This window comes from Epargyreus clarus, unplaced genomic scaffold (assembly GCF_041222505.1).
Source record: "Epargyreus clarus isolate Ecla_fem2 unplaced genomic scaffold, WU_Ecla_fem_2.2 ptg000004l, whole genome shotgun sequence".
NCBI lineage: Eukaryota > Metazoa > Arthropoda > Insecta > Lepidoptera > Hesperiidae > Epargyreus > Epargyreus clarus.
In genome coordinates, this window is record NW_027332212.1 from 11,886,628 (window position 1) to 11,907,809 (window position 21,182).

General features: G+C 36.6%; 1 protein-coding gene across 2 annotated transcripts in view; it reads right to left on the bottom strand.

Annotated features, from left to right (window-relative positions):
* The window catches only part of Prp8 (pre-mRNA processing factor 8), a 32,417-nt gene that overhangs the window by 10,169 nt on the left and 1,066 nt on the right, over nt 1-21,182 (bottom strand). For both annotated transcript variants that reach the window (XM_073093326.1, XM_073093327.1), the window contains exons 3-28: nt 19,716-20,604; nt 19,112-19,365; nt 18,539-18,701; nt 17,969-18,186; nt 17,288-17,514; nt 16,764-16,908; nt 16,097-16,278; nt 15,425-15,631; nt 14,780-15,070; nt 13,919-14,111; nt 11,563-11,750; nt 10,538-10,776; nt 9,920-10,066; nt 9,441-9,591; nt 8,766-8,973; nt 8,044-8,249; nt 7,407-7,597; nt 4,834-4,969; nt 4,413-4,582; nt 3,900-4,047; nt 3,547-3,675; nt 3,271-3,431; nt 2,657-2,848; nt 1,967-2,161; nt 301-472; nt 50-163 (exon numbers count right to left, since the gene is read on the bottom strand). In XM_073093326.1, coding sequence (XP_072949427.1) covers nt 50-163; nt 301-472; nt 1,967-2,161; nt 2,657-2,848; nt 3,271-3,431; nt 3,547-3,675; nt 3,900-4,047; nt 4,413-4,582; nt 4,834-4,969; nt 7,407-7,597; nt 8,044-8,249; nt 8,766-8,973; nt 9,441-9,591; nt 9,920-10,066; nt 10,538-10,776; nt 11,563-11,750; nt 13,919-14,111; nt 14,780-15,070; nt 15,425-15,631; nt 16,097-16,278; nt 16,764-16,908; nt 17,288-17,514; nt 17,969-18,186; nt 18,539-18,701; nt 19,112-19,365; nt 19,716-20,604 — 5,516 coding nt within the window. The remainder of the gene's footprint in view (nt 1-49; nt 164-300; nt 473-1,966; nt 2,162-2,656; nt 2,849-3,270; nt 3,432-3,546; nt 3,676-3,899; nt 4,048-4,412; nt 4,583-4,833; nt 4,970-7,406; nt 7,598-8,043; nt 8,250-8,765; nt 8,974-9,440; nt 9,592-9,919; nt 10,067-10,537; nt 10,777-11,562; nt 11,751-13,918; nt 14,112-14,779; nt 15,071-15,424; nt 15,632-16,096; nt 16,279-16,763; nt 16,909-17,287; nt 17,515-17,968; nt 18,187-18,538; nt 18,702-19,111; nt 19,366-19,715; nt 20,605-21,182) is intronic.

A 21,182-nucleotide genomic window follows, 5' to 3' on the forward strand; every position in this document is an offset into this window, starting at 1 on the left:
AATGACAACACTAGTCGTATTTCTATTTAATTATATCTATATAACTCGCCTCCAAAGGATCCAACATTCCTTTTCTAGTGACGATGATCTGTTTCGGCTGTTCTTCTACTGGGAGAGATCGAATCAACGCGGCTACCTCTTCGGCAGTCTTCCATTTTGCGAGCTACAGTGAAAATAAATAATTATTATTACACAATTATCATAGTATATTATATTAATTCACTTATTTTGATTTGACGCTTAAACCCTTCGAGTGATAATTATTTGGTTATTTTTTAATACGGAATGCATAATAATTACCTGTCCGAGACGCTTCTGCCCTGCCCACACGCTGGTGTGGATGATCTTGAGGAACAGCTGGCCGGTGCGCGGGTTGAAGATGAAGATGGCGCCGTTGATGGGCTTGGTTGTCAAGTTGCCCTCGAACGTCTTGTGGATCGTCACTCGGTACACGTTCGTGTCGTCTACGAACCTGCGTAATGACAAGTGAATTTAATATCGGATATATCGAAATCAAGGGAAATTTAGACAGGACTTGGTTTATCGAAGACAGACGAGAAAGTTCCGGTTACACCTTGGTCCATACTTTTTATTAGATTTTATTAACGTAACAGACTTTTAATGTAAAAAGAGCTTCTTGTAGTATACAGGGTGAATTTTTAAAACGGGCCTTCAGGGCCAAATCCGAAACTATAAGGATTAGCGAAAAATGCTAAAAGGAGTTACGAGGCCGATTTTGATAAAAACTAAAACTGCATCATTACTTTTTTAAAATAACTTTTTCCCTAGCCGGGAATCGAACGAGTTCATTTTGAAAAAAAAGCACCCTCTATATTATTCCACTATCTGATAGTGTTGCTTATAAGGATCAAAATCTGGAAAGTAATGATAAATGACAAACTAAAGGAAAAGCCTCAATGTTAAGAAAATACATATTTATTCATATTAATTTGGCAGTTAAGTTCCCGCCATTCATCAATTTAAACATTTCGTGTATTAACATTTTTTTTTGGCTCAATGTTTCTAATCATTCGAAATGGATGTTTTGTTTCCCAATAATTTATATTTTTATGTCCGACTTAGCTAAGGTTATTTTTAGGACCTTAAAATAGATTTACTTGCTATGAGCGGAGTTTCGTTTAATACAGATGTAAAGTTGACAATTTGCGAGAATTACTTTTTAGAGTCAAATCCGAGTGATTACTAAAAAAAGAGATATAGAAAATCATATTTAACGTTGAAACGAAGTTGTAAACAACAAAAAATAAGAATTTACTATTTAATCAGTTATCTATTTTCATTATAAAATAAATCCTAAAAACGGCGGTAACTTATTTGCCAAACTTTTACTTTCTCATACTAAGCCGTATGTCATAGTCATAACATCGAATAATTAGTTGATTAACCAACAAATTCTTCAATGGCATGACTTATGTCTGTTTCTAAAGAATTATACATAAATCATTTGTTATGTATAATTATCCTTAAGGATTAGTATGCCAATGTATGGAAAAATACGTATTTTCTTCAAAATTTTCCTTTTCCTTTAATTTGTCACATAACATTACTTCCCAGAATTTGATCCTTATAAGCGACACTATCAGATAGTGGAATAATATAGAGGTGTCATTTTTTTTCAAAATGAACTCGTTCGATTCCCGGCTAAGGAAAAAAATATTTTAAAAAACTAATGATGCAGTTTTAGTTTTTATCAAAATCGGCCTCGTAACTCCTTTCAGCATTTTTCGCTAATCCTCATAGTTTCGGATTTGGCCCTGAAGGCCCGTTTTAAAAATTCACCCTGTATATTGCGATTTGCGCGTGTCTTTGACTTACGCGTGAAAATTATTTAGGATTCACATTAAATTAATTTTTGATTAGCTTCTACCATTTGCTTCATTTCATTCACTCATTCATTCGTTCTTTCGCCAAAAAAATAAACTTATCTATGTAACAAACAACTCACCAGATAATCTGATTAGAGAACAGTTCACCGTAGTTTTGACTGGAGAGGTAGGGCTCCGTGGGCTCCGAGGAGTACAGCTGCAGCGCTTTACGGATGCGCTCGCGCAGCACGTACAGCGCCGGGTTGGCCTTCATTATCTTCGCCATCGCCTGTTGTATGAGCGGCTTGCAGCCCGGGAACCAGTTGCCGTATGCACTATAAAACATACCAGATTAGTAAAATTTAATAGAACCTATTTAAACCAATCTCGTTATCATAATCTACACCATAGAGACAAATACACAAATACAGACGTAAATTTGATATCTAAAGTAAAGGATGTATTCATTATTTGAAATGGAATTTTAATTTTCTTATTAGAGGATGTAGATGAATTTACTAAAATTTCCCATGCTGACTCCCATGTTAAGTAAGACTGTTTCAGCTGAAGAGTAGCAACTGTTCGAAGGCAAAGTATATTGAATCATTAACACTTTATGCAAAAATAGTTGTACCATTATCTCGTGAATCTGTTGTCATTGAATATACAATAGCAGAAGAGTTCAGAATAACTTTAAAAATGCATCAAAATTTACATTTCGAAATGACAGAGTATCGAAGTACTTTTTCCTGCTTGTCTGCTGTACTCGCATACGAAAGCTACACTTAAATACGTGGGAAACCACACTTAAATACATGAGTTGTACCAACCTGTGCAGATTGTAAGCGAGATCGATAGCGATGAGCAGTCCGGTGGGCGAGGGGTATATGGACATGTTGTCGGTGGTGTAGTCGAGGAACTTGGCGCGCGCGTACCGCTCCACGTCGTGCGAGTCGTAGTCGCCCCAACGCAGCTGGATGTCCAGCCAGTACTTCTGTGTCGTTGTGTTGTCCATTGTGTCTCTGTGATTATGTTATGTGAAATTAGTATTTTGCAAACCACAGAGTAGCTTAATAAAAGAAAATGTAAGCCACTTCGGTTACTTTTACCGTGAAGAAGTATTATGGTCACTATTACAAAATTTAAATTTGATATTTTGTAAAAAAAAAAATAATAATAAGTAAGCCTCAGTAACTAACGAAAAGTCTTACAAGCTTCCCTGTGATAAACTTTAGTGCCCATGCCAAGTTTTTCCCATGCCAAGGACAGAAAGTATATTAAAATCTTATTTAGAGATGAAACATTGTGAAATTTAGTCTACTTTTTTAGTTTTGCTAACAGACACAGAGGCTTTCAACAAGGATACAAACAAACAATCAACGGTTTATAATAAGTAGTCTTCAAGACGTAAATGGCTTATATCTTATTACTTTCTTAAACTCACTTAGTATCGGCAAGCAAAGAAGGCCTCGACACGTTCCACTTGTATGCAGAGAACAACAAAATATCGGCGCAGGACGAGTTCATTTTGTACGATTTACGAGGGTGAATAGTCTCCTTCTGGACAGTTTCGATTTCTAGTGCGTCCAATTCTTGATCAAACACCTGTGTATGAAAAATATATGATAGGGAAAAATATATACCAAGAGTAATCAAGATATTCTTTGAAAGTTTGCAGTACCAAATTAGGTAAAGTCATACATTTATATGATGGTCTTACCTGACACAAGTCCATGACAATAGACTCGTGGACCTTTTGCCACAAGTGAGCTCTGAATATCTGGATGAGGGAAATCTTTAGCGTGGGAATCTTGCCGTGCATGAATATTCCGGTCAAATCCAGTTGCACCTAAAAAAGTTATGACATTAGAAAGGACAGTTATGTACCCTTGGTTATGTGACTAAAATTTTATTGTATATTGATACAGAAAAAAGAGTATATAATAAATTATTTTGAGGTTAAAAATGAATTTGTAGTAATAGAACTATTATAGATAATTTAATCAAATCATTGCTGTTATTAAAATTTTTAACTTCCTATCGCAAATTCTCTGAAATTGAAGTACATCTTACCTGGAAACCGACGTAGACATTGGCCCTATTGATGGTAGGCGACCACCACAAAGTGAAGCGCCGATTGGGGATCTGGTTCAAACCGGACCGCTGGGCATTGGTCAGCTTCTTGTACTTCATCGACTCCTCGAAACCTGACGCCTTCTCCCTATATGAAAATAAGTAACAAACTTCCATTTGTACAACTTATATTAAGAGTATTTGTAGCATTAAACATAGGGATTTTCGAATAAAGATTAATATTAATTTGTAATCCACCTTATAACAACAGCAAGAAAAATGTGTACTTGTTCTGGCTTCACATTTTCAACTGTAACTCACATTGAAACTGTATATATTCAAACCATGCTTGATACTTTCAAACTTTCAAACTGTTTATACCAATCACTACCCCACGTCCCAAATATACCCCATTGTATTACATGAATAAAATCCATTAATTGTGTGTAAGGCTCAAATTTTCGAAAACTCCTTATAGTAAACAGGACCTACGAACATAAAATATACGCTTACCAGAAAAGACCCTCCCAAGTGGGGAAGTACGTGCCCTTGAACAGCGTGTGTTCGAGGATGCCCTCCACGCCGCCGAGCGCCTGGATCATGTCCGTGCGGTAGTTGTTCAGGTTCCACAGTTTGCCGTCGTGGCGCTGGTGCGTCCACCAGAATGGATTTTGTTTCAGTACCTGAGGGCAAAGTCAAGTGTAAAATACCTCTTAAGTTTCATGGTATCTTCAATCATGGCATGTACCTGATGTTATATAAAATTGTTTTGTTTTAAAAATTTATTGAACTGAAGGATTGTTATGTCGTTTAAATAGTTAAGCCAATGCTAGTTCATTTAATATAGTATAAATCTAGTTAGATGCATAGCTAAGACTAGATTAAAATGATTATACTCATTAGATAAAAGAAAATGTTTTAAAATCCAAATTACCTGATACTGTTTGAATTCGGTACGTATACGCCAGCCTTTGTCGTACGCGAGCGTATGCCTGTCTTTCTGGAAAAGCGTGTTGATACGCGGAATGCCTCTGTCCCACGAATCTTCCAGATCTTCTAGTGTTAGCCGCCTGAGAAAATGTTACATCAAATAAAATAACTGTCATATTCGTATATGGTGGAAATAATACCATGGTAATCTATGTTGGTGTTCAATAAGTGAGTCGAGTTTTGTAAGTCACAATGTGTATTGTCGTGTGCTATATTTGACAATAATGACGAGAAAATACACATTTTTATTGTATCAAGTTACTTTGGTTTAAATTATGACTATTTGATTAGATCAGACAGCGTAGTCTCAGACGGCCGAGGCGGTGGCTCGACGCGATCAGCGCGACCACAACTCTCGACCGCCCCCAGAGCACAGGGACTCTCTGGATTCAGGACCCCTACGCTATTCATCATTTCAATCATTATCTTGAAGATTTTCCGAGTATACAGGGTGAATTTTTAAAACGGGCCTTCAGGGCCAAATCCGAAACTATAAGGATTAGCGAAAAATGCTGAAAGGAGTTACGAGGCCGATTTTGATAAAAACTAAAGCTGCATCATTAGTTTTTTAAAATATTTTTTTCCTTAGCCGGGAATCGAACGAGTTCATTTTGAAAAAAATGACACCTCTATATTATTCCACTATCTGATAGTGTCGCTTATAAGGATCAAATTCTGGGAAGTAATGTTATGTGACAAATTAAAGGAAAATGATAATTTTGAAGAAAATACGTAATTTTCCATACATTAGCATAATAATCCTTAAGGATTATACATAACAAATGATTTTTGTATAATTCTTTAGAAACATACATAAGTCATACCATTGAAGAATTTGTTGGTTAATCAACTAATTATTCGAAGTTATGACTATGACATACGGCTTAGTATGATAAAGTAATAGTTTGGCAAATAAGTTACCGCCGTTTTTAGGATTTATTTTTTAATGAAAATAGATAACTGATTAAATAGTAAATTCTTATTGTTTGTTGTTTACAACTTCGTTTCAACGTTAAATATGATTTTCTATATCTCTTTTTTTAGTAATCACTCGGATTTGACTCTAAAAAGTAATTCTCGCAAATTGTCAACTTTACATCTGTATTAAACGAAACTCCGCCCATAGCTAAATCGGACATAAAAATATAAATTATTGGGAAACAAAACGTCCATTTCGAATGATTAGAAACATTGAGCCTAAAAAAAAATGTTAATACACGACATATTTAAATTGATGAATGGCGGGAACTTAACTGCCAAATTAATATGAAAAAATATGTATTTTCTTAAATTTGAGGCTTTTCCTTTAGTTTGTCATTTATCATTTAAATTTGTGGCAGGAATACTTCGATACTAGGTCTTGTGAGAAGGGAATCTGGTATCGAACTATTCAGCCACAAATATCAAAATTTTCGTGGATCGATAATATACCTTTTAAAAGAAATTGCCTAAAAACAGCGCTTAGATTACGTTCCGGACATATCCCATCAAATAAATTTGCATTTTTAATGAACAAAATTACGTCACCAAATTGTGAGGATTGTGGTGTGATTGAGGATGTTACACATATTTTGATGGAATGTGTTCGAAATGAAACATTTCGGAATTTATATTTGGGAGTAAAGTCTGCACATGTTGGCTATCTGAATAGCATTCTGGCTTCCCCGATGTCGGAGGAAGCTAGGGTGCTATTTAGGTTAGCTGACTTAGGTTTAGCAAAAAAATAATTTGAGTCCCATTCTAATTTTTTATTATTATTTTATCTAAAATCATATTCAAATTTGGTTTATTCAAAATTGATTAATATTAATTTTTTTCGAACATTAACAAAATACCACCGCTTTGGATAGTGGTTCGTTATGAAGAGGTAGTGGCGAAAGAAACTCCGTATGTGTGCAATTTAAAATGTTTTAAAAGTATGTACTCGTTTTATACAATGTTATGAGATGTATTGCTTAATAGTTTGTTTATACGGGATGATGTGTTCGCCCAGCGAAAAAATCCCACTTTTAATTAAAAATAAATAAATAAATAATAAATAAATAAATAGTCATTTATCATTAATTTCCAGATTTTGATCCTTATAAGCAACACTATCAGATAGTGGAATAATATAGAGGGTGCATTTTTTTTTAAAAATGAACTCGATCGATTCCCGGCTAGGGAAAAAGTTATTTAAAAAAAGTAATGATGCAGTTTTAGTTTTTATCAAAATCGGCCTCGTAACTCCTTTCAGCATTTTTCGCAAATCCTTATAGTTTCGGATTTGGCCCTGAAGGCCCGTTTTAAAAATTCACCCTGTATATAAAGTTCTTACATACAATCTATTGTTATGTTTTACTCCTATACATATTTTATTTCTATAAAATTTTTCAAAGATTCAAAAAGACACTATTACGCATTACACTCGTTCATCATCACGTCTAATATTATTAACCTCATTGTCCTAGAAGTCCAAGTTTCTAGTACCCACCAATCAGTATCCAACTATAATTATTATTAGCATAACATTTGTACCTGTTCTGTGCATTGGCCTCTTGCCGTTTGAGAGCGTACTCGGCCCACACGCGCTGAGAATCCACGAACTCAGCCTCCCACGGCTGGATGTAGCGGTACAGATTGGGGATCAGCTGGTCCTCGTCGTGGGACATGCCTGATCGGAAATGTGTTATGCCCACTTCCGTTTGCTTCGACCAGCGGAGATCAGACTGCGAAGAGAATAGGACTATAAGTATTTATTTAAAATGATGAACCCTTCTGTGTTTTAACTTTGAAGGTACCAATAGCACCTGTCTAATAAACGTGGTGTGAAACACTACTGTGTTCTGGTTTAAATGGAGTATTCTAACTATCCAAAACTAAACTAGATATGACCCATCTCAGGTCTCTAATCCTGGCAAAAGTAAGTTACAGATGGCCATCAGCAGGAAGTCGGAGGAGGAGCAAGTAATCCTCAATATCTGGTAGATTAAATGCCTATTTGCTATCTCTATTTATAACATGTAGAAAACCCTACACTAATTTCCAAAGTTTGAGATCAAAAAAATGTTTTTGAATACTTCATCTACGAATTCCTATGGATCGATGGATACTATTCCTACAAAACTATGATTTAATTGTTATATGTTTTACAGCAATGTGTATAAAACAATACCTGTGGGATCAACACATGTCCCATGGATAACATTCCCAAGCCGCCCAACTCCTTAGGCGTGTAGAACACGACGGGCGGGAAACGGGAGGGCATTTTCGAGTTGAGACCGATTTTGATACGAGTTTGGATCTTGTTCTCGCATTTCACCAGCAGGTCGAGTAGCTCTTGTGTGTTCACTACGGCTTCGCGGAAGTATGTCATGAGACCTGGGAAAATATATGAGATTTAAGAAAACTTTCGTTTTAATAGCTATAAGTTATAACTTATTTAAAACATTTACTGGCTCTAGCCAAATAAATATGCCCTCCTCATGGACCACTAGAATAGTACTGAAAACATGTGAATTGAAGTTTAAAACGTTGAATCTACTTACACTTTACTAATTTGGGTTTATTGATGAATATTTTTTTCATATTTACTAATTTACAAAATAGATCGAACAATTAGCGCAATTGCCACAATATTTTTTTTCTAGCTTGAAGTAGTAGTAGTAGGTGAAAGTTTGTGGATACCGGCCGACTTACATAATAATATGAGGTCACCTTAGTTCTCAAGAGTGGCATCTCATCTGTGATAAGACTTCAGCTAGGACCCCTGTCCTATATCAAGTTGGTTACAGATGTCTTTGGGCAAACTGTTCATTCACTGGAATGAAGCAGACTACACGCTTGTTTGCAACTTCAGTAATATGAAAGAAAACATAATATAAGGCTGTTAGTTACCAATAAGCGCCGTATTCCACTTGTTGACAATCTTCGTGAAGGTGGTGGAGCCGGACGCCATGAGAATCTGTCTCACGCGGTTGTGGAAGCGCGCGAGCGACTCGTCGTCGACGCGCAGGTAGCACTGAGCCGTGCGCTCCTTCGTCACCTCGTTCTGAAGGTTCCACACGCCGTCGCGGTGGGAAAGTTCTTCGTGTTGGCTGCGACACTGGGGAATAAGACAATTTTCCTTAGGAGAGTTGGTGGTGACATAATCATTGCGCGACAAAACCCCTTTTTCCGTAATAAAGGTTAAAAATACTTTGGACAAATAAAGATATACAAAAATACTAGTACATGTCACAGATTGTTCAAACACTATTGCCTAAGAATGCAATGCCCTTATTGGATACCTCATAAATATAAAAAAGTTATCAGGTGAAGTATATAAAAGTAAAACTATCATTTTACAAGAGATACTAACAACCAGAAGGACAGTTGTAGACTGAATAATAAGTGCAAAAAATTAGGCTTGTACTGCATGTAACTTTGAATCTAACACAAAAAAAATCCTTAGTTAAATAATAATTATTTGAAAAGTAATTAATTCATTATACATTTTTCTTACTTAACGAGAATCAAGCCTGAGCAAATATTCACAATCTGTATGTGAAACCTCAAAAACAAAATACTCACTTTGGGTAATATCCTGCACTCAAACCCAGCCATGTTGAACAGCAAGTTGGGATTGTCTTTAGAGTATACAGACACAAAGCTGTTCTCCCATTGTATGGTCGTCACGGAGCGAGGCAGACGATTCTTTATGTCCCAGAAGACTGCACGGCCCCTGAGTTTAAAATACTTCACATTAGAAGGTAAAGTGGAAATTATACAGAACTAACGCAGTTGAATTTTAATTTTCGGATAAGGATATATACCTAAGCATACCAATATCAATTTCTATTTGTTAAGTGTTCATAGTCAAAGAATATTGAAATTTTGGGCTAGAAATTACCTCAAAAGCTAAAGACAAATATTCTACAACTTTTGTTATAAATCTCACACTGGTACAATTAAATTCGAAACAAGAAGTATGGCTAGTTAATGTCCAATACCAGTCTTGTGTGCTAACCGGGATTCTTTAGTCACATAGATGAAATATAATAAATACTTACAGATTAACATCGTGCTTCATAAGCCTCATTCTAGCGTCACGCGGCCAGCACTTCTTGTTGTTGTAGCCGACGATGTTCTCGTTGTTTGGATCCGGGTGTTCCGTTAGATATCTCTGGATCAGCTCTCGGGCTTCTTCTGCTGTGAATCTATTAAAACATTGTCGACCTTTGACTTAGCTGATTTAGGCATAGAAAGGTTACTTTCGATGTGTATTTTGCATTTTCGGTTAAGTCACATACGTAATCACTTCTGCATTGTAAACATGTAGAGGTCAACAATTTGTTTCCTATTATTTGTAAATAATAAATTTAAAGTAAGTCATTTATTGTTAGATCTTATTTACGTTATTACAATCGAAACACGGATACTTATATGTGACAAAATAACAAAAAACCCTATTTCATTATGATATATTTTTAATACCTTTATATCTTACATGTTTCTATAAAATGTACTATAATAGGTATGGACTAAATGTACTATAGGTATAGGTTTAAGTTTGTCCTTAGAAAGCTGCAGTAGGTCAATCGTATAACTATGCTGCTGCAGGCCCAGCACTAGCAAAAGAGCTTTAGTCTTTACATAACTATAATTTTTCCTTGTTCCTACGCACTCACCTGAAGAATATATGAATCCGGTCCACATATCTGCAATACAGGCGTATAGGGTGCGCCGTCTCCGCAGCTCGGTCCTGGTACGACAGGAAGTCGTTGGGCAGCTGCGGCGGGCCCGCCATCTCGCTGGCGCGTTGCAAGCCCAGCACTAGCAGGTCCAACACCAGACCATAGTACTGCACCACGAAGGACGCGAACTGCAGCCCGCGGATGATGCCGTACGAGTTCGTGTGGTTCATGTCCTGTAATATTGTTTATGTTTTAGCACTCTATAAATACGTACCAGTATGTTTTATATGATTGTTTTTCCACTTTACTATGTACGAGTTTTAGTTTTAGACAAGAAATCTTCACGTTCAGAATATTTTTAGACTTAAACAACATATGTATGACATAACATGACATAATAATGTATATTTTTTTTTTTCAATGTACGTAATGGCGTATCCCACTTACTTATGAACACAACAATAACCACAAGTCCAAATGTTATTGTTAAATAAGGAGTTCTGTAAGTATTCAGTATGACGAGTAAGAAATTACGTTTCTGATTATTGTATTAAGTGGTAACCGATTTTCGTTATAAGAGTAAAAAACCATAGTTTTATGGAGATTAGATCAGACAGCGTAGTCTCAGACGGCCGGGGCGTTGGCCCGTCGCGATCAGCGCGGCCGCAGCTCCCGACCGCCCCCAGAGCACAGGGACTCTCTGGATTCAGGACCCCTACGCTACTCATCATTTCCAAATCACCACTGAATAATTCACTTTTGTATACTTATCATAACAAATCATTTAATAATTGTATTAAGCTGTGGACTTACACACATTATCTGTGAGTGATTTTTAAACAAAGTCAATTATTAATAAACATTTTAAGACTTTCACGTAAAAACAAAAAACAAAATGTAATTCATCATTAAACTTGAACATATCAAAAGTTTATACGTAAAAAATAAATAACCTGGGAACCGTGAAATAAATGCACCTACTACTAAATACTACTGTAAAACTTAGTACTACTATTCACCTTGTAATTAATAACGACGTTGTTCTTAGCGGTCATGTAGTCGGCGATGTTGTGGTCCACAATGAGACGCAGCAGCCTGTTCAGCAGCGTCAGATCGATCTTCTCGTACAGTTTCTCGAAGCGCGACTCGAGCAGCACGTTGCACTCGCCTTCACCCACCTCCCATACGTCTTGAAGGTTGTTGATGCCTGTTAGGAAAAAATAAACATTACGGTAAACTTTATAGAAATTATTTTTAGATAGGTGATAGACGAATTTGGAATACACTTCATGTTACAATAAATGTTCAATGCAACTCATTGGTATATGTTGTCAAATTGAATAGGGTGCAATGCGTATTAGAAGTTACACACAGTCTAAATTCTTTTACACTGATAAGTCTCACAGTACACAGAGAATAGTAAGAGAAGAGTAAAAGAGATGACAAGTATGATCGTCAATTATTATAATCACAGCATTTTTGCTTTTTCTGTCAACATAGTCATTACAAAATATATAGATTATAGCTTAATCTAATAGTTATTAAAAATATTTTATTTATATGTACTACAATCTTAACATACAAAGCATGTGTTAGTTAACATACAAGATCCAATATCAAACCACACTACAATTTCTTCCATTTCTCAACCTGTGGTCAGCAACCGACGAGCATGCCAAGCATCCAAAGTGAGGTTTGTAACAAGGGGATTGTATGACCATACTGATCTCCTCTGCTAAAACGCACACTTTGGACACTGGCACTACAGTCTTCTGTCTTCGAGATGTGAAATATAATTGTGATGCGAAATAAGTAATTAAGCTATATATAACCTATGTTTTCATTTATCTATCATTTATCTAGCAATTGAGGATATGACACTTGAGGACTGACAATTGAGGATTGACAATTAAACTAATGGCAATTGCTAATCAAGTGGTAAATAGAACGACAATTAATAATCGAATTAGTACATTACGATACGCGTGGCCAAAGTAGCCTATTTTTGCACGGCGTGAAGTTAGCGCCCGAGCGCAGCGAGGGTGCTAAACGCCGTGCAGATAATAGGCTACTTTTGTCACAAGTATCGTATACTATTTTATAGCTCGTGTGACATAAACTCGCTTATACTTGTGAAGAAATATGAAAAAATATGATAATTATTTTGAAACTTATAAATGATTGAAATTAAAAATTATGAACTAAAAAAGCAATAAAAATGTGACACCACCAAAACCATTGAAATTTGATGTGAAGAAGTCTTGATTTAGAAAATTTAGTAATTATTCTGCTCGTGTGATAAAGACAAATCTAACACCACACATACGTCCAAATCTATCAAGCCATTTAGGCTACATACAGGCATCTAGACCAATGACTTATAATGGGAACATCACCTAAACGTATTAAAGAAACATATGATAAGCAATCACATAATGTACTAATACATGACTAATACTAGTTATACAGTAGAAAAAAGATTATCCGGACCTCAGTTATAAATATTCGCGATTATTCGGATTGACAAACGTGAACAAGTAAGTAAGTTTGTAATAACCCTTACAAATCAGCCACATTTTGTGTGACATGTGCATTTAAATTCCGGAAAGTCGCCAAATCGCAACTAAAAATTTACTATAAAAAGCCGATTGCTAAAAATATAGCCTATGTTATCTTCACAATTTAGACGAATCCAACGACACATCATATGTCAAAGTTTGTCAAGTTGTATGAGTTTGCCAAAGAATGAAAAATACATACGTAACAAACAGATAGTCGAAAAACATTACCGTCCTAAATCGGTAAAACTCAATAAATCCCAACAGTTAGTCTTATAGTGATGCTATTGCTTAGTATATACACAATGGCAAAAACATTTATAAATACGTCCAAAATAAAATATTAACATAATTATAGCTTTAAACAAAATACTCATTACTCACTTTTAATTTTTAAATGGCATTTAAAAGTATGAAACGTTCATAGCTATGTTTATTTTTTACAACTATGAGGGTAGTGTATTAATTATCGTACGGTGTAAAAATCGGCTACTTTGGACACAGAAATGCGTAGCTAAAATGCGGGTTTAGGTCACAGAGTGCTATAAAATATATTAACAAAACTAATAAATAATGTCAGTGGATAAAAATAATATTACGTTTTTCATCAAGGTCGTTAAACCGGCTTTATAATAGTCACTGCTATTCATTTTTAACACTTCGGCATGATTTTATTCTTTTGATATTTTATTATTGACTATGCTTTTACAAATATCAATAACATATTGTCACAACAAACTAACAGCTTTACCTATTAAAATACTTAAAAGCACATAATTAATATTTTCTATTACTAAGACATTTAAGTTCCACATACCTTGACACCACTTGTACACAAGTAACGGTGAGGGTTCAGTATCAGCTGGTTTGACCCACGGTGGCAGTAGGCGTCGTTTGTCCGCTTCGTACCACAGATACTGGTCCAAGTACGCGTCTGTTATCTTCTCGAGGGGCTCCACGTCGTACACTGGGACCAGATGGGAGTAGAGATCCATGAACTCTATACCGACCTAGGAAAAGTATTGTTAATACTACATAAGTGCGTCGTATTAAAGGAAAAAGGTAATGTTGTTTAGGTAGTTCACATAAAGTCACTTGTACTTCAAGACGTTTACGTATGTCACGAATTTTGTAGCAATGCATCATTCAAATAAAATTATTAGATACATACTATGTCGCGAATAATCAAAATAAATGTAGTTCAACTCTCGTATATCGAGGTTAGTTCACTAAATTATTACCATTCCCTTTAGTTATCTTATAATATGGGTAATAAGTGTTTGTGATGAATTAAATCAGACAGCGTAGTCTCAGACGGCCGGGGCGTTGGCCCGTCGCGATCAGCGCGGCCGCAGCTCCCGATCGCCCCCAGAGCACAGGGACTCTCTGGATTCAGGACCCCTACGCTACTCATCATTTCTTATTCAACACAAAATTTATTATACCTTTCATACATTGTTTACATATTTTCTCTTTTTTACCATAATCTTTTATTTATCAGTGTATGATACTAATGGATTGAATTGGTGGCGCAGATTAGGAGAGGCCTATGTCCAGCGGTGGACTTGTAAAGGCTGATGGATGGATGGATACTAATTTAAGCAATAAAGTATATTAATAAGTAAACAAAATAAACTTATTTATTTGAGATCTTAAGTTTAAAAACATAAACACATACCTCTCTAAATGTTCTCTGGGTGAGCAAATGACGCTTGATTCTGGAAAGGGCTTCGTGCGGATTGTCGTAGGCCTGTTCTATCAAACCCAGTTCCTCCCTCTGACTCTGGTTAAGTCTGGACTTGACGCTGTAGGCCTCCTTGAGCCTCTCCAGGGCCAAGATGAGCAGCTTCGTGTCGTGTTTGTAAGACAGCGGCGGGAAGGGTATGGGGGCGAAGCGCCGCGACTCCAGCCAGTGCACGGTTGTTGTGTAGATCGCTACGGCTTCCTCGGGCGATATGTAAGGGCCATCCTATGGACAATGTTCAAATAATTGTTTGAGCGTGGCTTACTAACAGTTGAAAACATTAAGAAAATACTCAAATTTAAGTGCGCGTGATACTGATTTTCAGCAATAAAAATATCGCGCGTCCATTACGATCATTTATTTGGGCTATTAATACTTAAAGATGAGTTAATGTGTACAAATTAATTCCAATATCTTTTAAAAAATAATGGAATATCATATAACTGAAAAGTAAAAAAAAATGAATAAATTGAATGCACTACATACTCATAATGACTGTAGCATATAACAATCTCAACTGTATTTTAAACAAGTATATATAAAGGGTTTGATTTTAAATGTAATAAAAAGGCATCCCACCTTCAAGTAGTTATGCTGTCTCTCCTGCTCAGCTTTCAGGTATAGCCGCGTGAGGCGTCCGAGGTTCTTCTTGCAGACCGTCTTGTCGACGGTGGCGCCGCGGCGGATCCGCTCGCGGTTGTAGTGCGCGGTGTTCGTCCACCAATCGGCCTTCATCTTCACGTAGCGGAGGATCATGTTCTCTATCGGCGTTGGTAGACCCGGTACCTGGGTGAAAATATTTTGGAATAAACGTGATGTGGAGGAAAAGTTATCGACGTCACTGAAATTAAGTCAATTTAAGAGTTAAACATATGATGATAATTATTTAGGTAACAATTTCAGGAAATAAATACCTTCTTAAAATATTGTAAGTAGGAAGTTAATCATAGTTACTTTACTACTAAGAACTAAGTTGAAACGGCAGAAAATGTAGAGCATTTTTACATCCTGCACATCAGAAAGCAGTTGCCATATTTCACCGAATGTTTGCAACTAAGTTTAAGAGGTTTATTATTATGTAAAAACATAGTCGGTGTTATGTTTAACCACTACATTATAATATATCTCGAAATTCAATACTATCACTGAAGATGCGAATAAATAGAAAAGAAGGATCTCTTTTATTTTTTTTTTCTTTTTATTTACAGTGGCTAAAAAATATACAACAATTAAGAAGCATAACAAGCCTACCTTCCACGGAATATTGGCCTTCCAGCACCGCCACGCCTCCGAGAGATGCTGCAGGATGGTCCTGGCCTTGTTCTGCTTGATGCCTTCCGGCATCATGTCCACGATGTCGTGCATCACGGACGCGCGCAGCTCCAGGTCGAAGTGGGACTCCACACGTTGCTTCGTCACAGTCTTTGCCACTCCTGTGAATGGTAAAAATTTTTAAAGTATTATGTATGTTCCACTGATAGCAATACTTCAAGTTGCCAATTTATCTACTATCTAGCTTTATTATTATGTGTATTTTGTGTATTACAGTAATAAATAGACATTTTTAATATGCAAATGTTTTATATTCTCGGAACAATCCTGAAATTTTCAGAAAGAGCAAAGACATTTTGTACATGTATGAAAACGTAATAAAATGAAGGTATCAATAAGTATTTAATTGTAATCTAACGATGGTTTTGGAAACTAGTGCAATTTTTTCATATATCAAAGTCTCTTCTGTTGATGTGAGGATTTTCAAAAGGATCACCGATTCTAAATTGATTTCCTCTAAGAAAAACACAGTTTCTATTCATATATTAGTACTGTACTATTATTCCAACGATGTAAAACTTAAACCACCAATGATTTTAATCGTCGCCTGAACACATAGATACTGAACACACAACCATTATATTACCTTTAGAATGTCTTCCTTCGAACTGCCTGGACAGCAAATTGCCGAGCCAGCGTTCCAGCAGCGGCGTTATACCGCGCATGAAGAACAGCCACACTCTCCATCCCGGCGCCCAGAACCCACACCCTGGACCCTTTGACACGGGACCCTAAAAAAACAACTGCATTATAACTTCCCATCATAACAAATGTCTACTGTTGTAGACCTTCATTCTTAAATAATTTCCGGGATAAAAATAAAGCCTGACATTTCAAAACTGCCTTTTTCTAAGCTCACACGCTTATTTGTGTGATACCAGAATCTGTTAGGAAAATAAGAACATCAGTTCAATTTAATATGAAGCTAATATGCTATAGATTACAAAATATATTAAGCGATTTTGATAATACTTTTATCAAAAATCAGGTAGTTCACATATTAGATAATTATATTTTTAGGGGCAAGTCACACTTCATGCAATTTTTTATGTTGAAAGTCTTTACAAAAAATTAATAACTGTGTTTGAAACAATTGTATACAATACTTACAGTATTAAACCTGTAATAGATTAGATGCTTCAAGTCCTTGCACATACGTATCTGCCTCATAAGCTTGTACTTGTATCTGTACATGCCCGTGAGCTGCCCGACGTGAGCGAAGATGTACTGCAGGCCGTCTGCCAGCTGGAACGAGTCCACGTTGTTCAGCCGGTACTGGACGTGCGAGTCCACTATTAGCTTCGTCAGACGGAGGATCTCGCGACACAAGTGGAATGCTGTTGAGGAAATTATCAATTTAATAAAGTTATCAATGAGTGTATACTACTATACTACATGACTTGTCTTTTTTATCAATCCAAATATGAATGTCACTGATTTATATTCATATTCGGATTCTGTTGTGGATTCCATAAACAAAGTAGACAGACACATTAAATTCAATTTTAATAACAAGAAAAAATGAGTGACATATTTTAACTTCATAATAACACATGCCCGTCCGAATGCAAGCGCACAAACATACATGTACACGAATACGCGGAATGCATTCACGCAATCAAAATCGCAGACAAAAAGTAGTTATGATTTTAAAAACAAGGTGTTTAAAGATTTTAATTATGCTTATACAACTTATGTTTCCATTTCTACATTAATAATTATAAAGAAGTAACTTGGCACCCTATTAACTCAAAAGAAAGACAAAACAGCTAGATAAAAAAAAGTACTTACCGTTACCAAACCGCGACTTCTTTCTCTCCTTAGTGGTGAGCGTCTTCACTGGTTTCAAGTTGAAGTTGTAGTCCAGATGTAGGTAGTTAAGGTTCTTCCGGTGGATGAGCAGGTTCAGCATGTTATAGCCTTGTCGGCATACTTGGAGACCAGCCTCCACCCAGTCCAGGGTTGTTGTTTGGAAGAATTTCGTTGATTTGAAGGACCGGAATAGGTATCTAATGGATACAAATATTAGCTAAATTACTTTTTTTTTGATCTAAAAATCATAATTTTAACCACTACAGTGCTTTGCCTAAAACGTTTACAAATGATTCTGTTTATGCATAGAACTGTTTATTTTAATGAGAAGTATAATACAATGGCAATATTGAAATCAATTATAGGATTAGTTTAAAGCCTATCTTTGCAAATTGCAAAGATAGGCTAGATAGAAATGTGTGCATTTCCTAAATGTAGTTATGCCCGCTATTCATATTCAATCTATGCAAAAACTTCCTTCTACCAAAAATCGAAATTTAACAATTTCTAGTATGCAATAATTGTTAATTCTAATTAAGTCCAACTAACCGCTTCTTCTGTGGCTTTGGCGGTCGGTGTTTGAGTGCATTGAGCACATAGTACTTGAGCAGCTTCTGGTAGGACACGCGCACCTTGACCGGCTGTCCGGGGGGACAGTGCTCCTTGTACCAGGTCTTCACTAGCGGGACATCGATGGCGCGCCGCGAACGACCTACGACACAAAAGGGGTATTAAAAATTGCTATTTTTATTTCAAACACACGTTTTCTTAGACAGGTCTTTTTTCTAGACAGGTAAATTGCAGGGACACAGAAGATAACAGAAATGGGTTTTAAGCCACTATAATACCATTAAAAACTTGATTTAATATTTCGTTAGCTGATCTACCTTCACAAAATTTAACATGAAAGCTATTGTAGCTTTGTTCTACGAAATTTTCAAGGAATCTATGGATTTTGGAATGGCTTTCGCCATTTAAATAGGGATTCTCATAAGGCTGTTCTGATTGAAGTTTAAGGGAGACAATATTGTAACAGGTTGGGTAGAACGAGTGGACGAAGCTATAACACAATAATATATATTACCAGATCGCACAATAAATAATTCTTGGTAATTATCTTACCTGATCGCATGTTAAACGGCCGCGGCGCCCACAAGAGAGCTATTCCATTCGCCGTGTTATCCGTATACAAGGCAGTCTCTTGCAGGAATGGAGAAACGTCTTCTGGTAGCAGGAACTCCTCTTCATCGGTGACTGGGTCCAGAGACTTCACGCCCGAGTGCCGATGCGAAATCGGGTTGATCAGCGGGTCGAAGTAGAACGCCGGCAGGTCGGGATCTTCGGTTTTGATGTATACCACATTTGGTGTGTGGTACCTAGTTAGGGGATTAAATGTTTGAAATAAAATGGATAACATAGAGGTTTTAATTGAAGGTGATAATAAGTCCATAGCCGCATTTAATCATTGAAGCGCGACATTCGTCTTTTTGTTTTACAACAGTGAATATATTCTGACCTGAAGGCGGTGGCAAAGATATGCATCATAAGATAAGGTATATAATTTTTCACGCAAAGAATAATGTTTTTTATTTGGAAGGACAGAGATATAATTATGGAATACTACAGCGTACTACAGGTGACCTCTTTGTTGTAAAGGTAGTATACTGATAGAATTAACATTAGCTCTATATGCAATATAAAAGAAATGAATTAGAGTCAAACTTACCAAGAAAGTTGTACGAAGTGTGGCAAGTTGTTGTACAAATAAGGGAACGCAATTCTGTATTCTGTCCTGATTGGCTGACGGATGATAATCTTGTTAATGTCGTTGAATTCGTTCCAATCCTCGTCGCCAGCTGAATTATCTTTCACAAGCGGCTCAAACTTCGGGCCGCCGGGAATCGCCATGTTTAGAGCTTTAGCAGTGAAGAAGCTCTTAGAATCGAAAAGATAGAAATAGTTGTCATCAACCAAATCTGTCAGCAGTTGGTTCGCGAGACGATACAACGTCGCCATTTGAGGTAGCGTCAAGTTCCACTTCCTGTATGTCGACCCGTTGACATGGCGAGTACCTAACAATGGTTTGTGATCGTAAAACCACGTCGCGACCGCTGCGTCCTCCTCAGGATCTAACTCAATCTGGATCGGTTCTAGAGGTTCTACATCCAAGATGTTATCCGCGTAGTCTAGCGGCGGCTCCTCGTCATCGAATGGCGGGAACCTCATTCGCTTGAAGTGCCTACGGTCACGCTTCTCTCTACGCATCATGATCCACATTGTACCCCACTGTGCTATGTACACAGGTTCAATGACCCATGGTATTTCGTTCACAAACGTAATGGCGCCGGTGATGTGGTACAAGACCTTCACGTCTCTGATCTGTTCCCAAGGCATGGGCATGTTCTCCAGTAGCTTCATAACAGCGTGAGGCATATATTTCAATGCGCCGAGGTAAACTCGCTTGTCATGACGGTATTTACGACTGGTCATGTCTCCATGGTCTCTGATGATCTTCCGTATGTGTTCGGGCGGCATGTCTTCTTTCTGCGCGTCCACAAAACCGAATTTGCGCTTCTCGGCGAAACGTTTTGACTGCAGTTGGAGCCATTTTTGGGCTGTGGAAGAATGAAATTAACCAATTTGTGTTTATTTCTTCTGATACTTATGATTTAAAATATAAGTAATGTCAATGAAGAATGTGTAAAGTAAACTAATGCACTAATTTTCATTTAATAATTTGCAAACTATAGTGAATTTTGAAATGTTTGCAATTGTCAGCTTAATCCACTTATAAATAAATAGACAATAATATCAATTGCATAAATATTATATCCTCATAACAATATGTCAAATCACAATAGTGTGATGATTATTGCCATAAGGAATACATAGTATCATATGGTACATAGTATCTAGTAGTAACTGAAGATAAAACATGTATGCTTCCTAACTGACACTTATACTGAATGTAATGTAAGTGTACTATTAAGATTGCATTTATTTTACCCCCGTTTAATAATTTCAATACAAATCTTAGTATTAAAATTTTGGATGACCAGGGGAGAATATCAAAATGCTTTTAAAGATACTTTTTTTTATAATATAGGAGTAGCAGACGAGCATGCAGTCCACCTGATGGTAAGTGGCTACTGCCATCCATGGACATCTGTAATCAACCCCAGATAGGATTAGA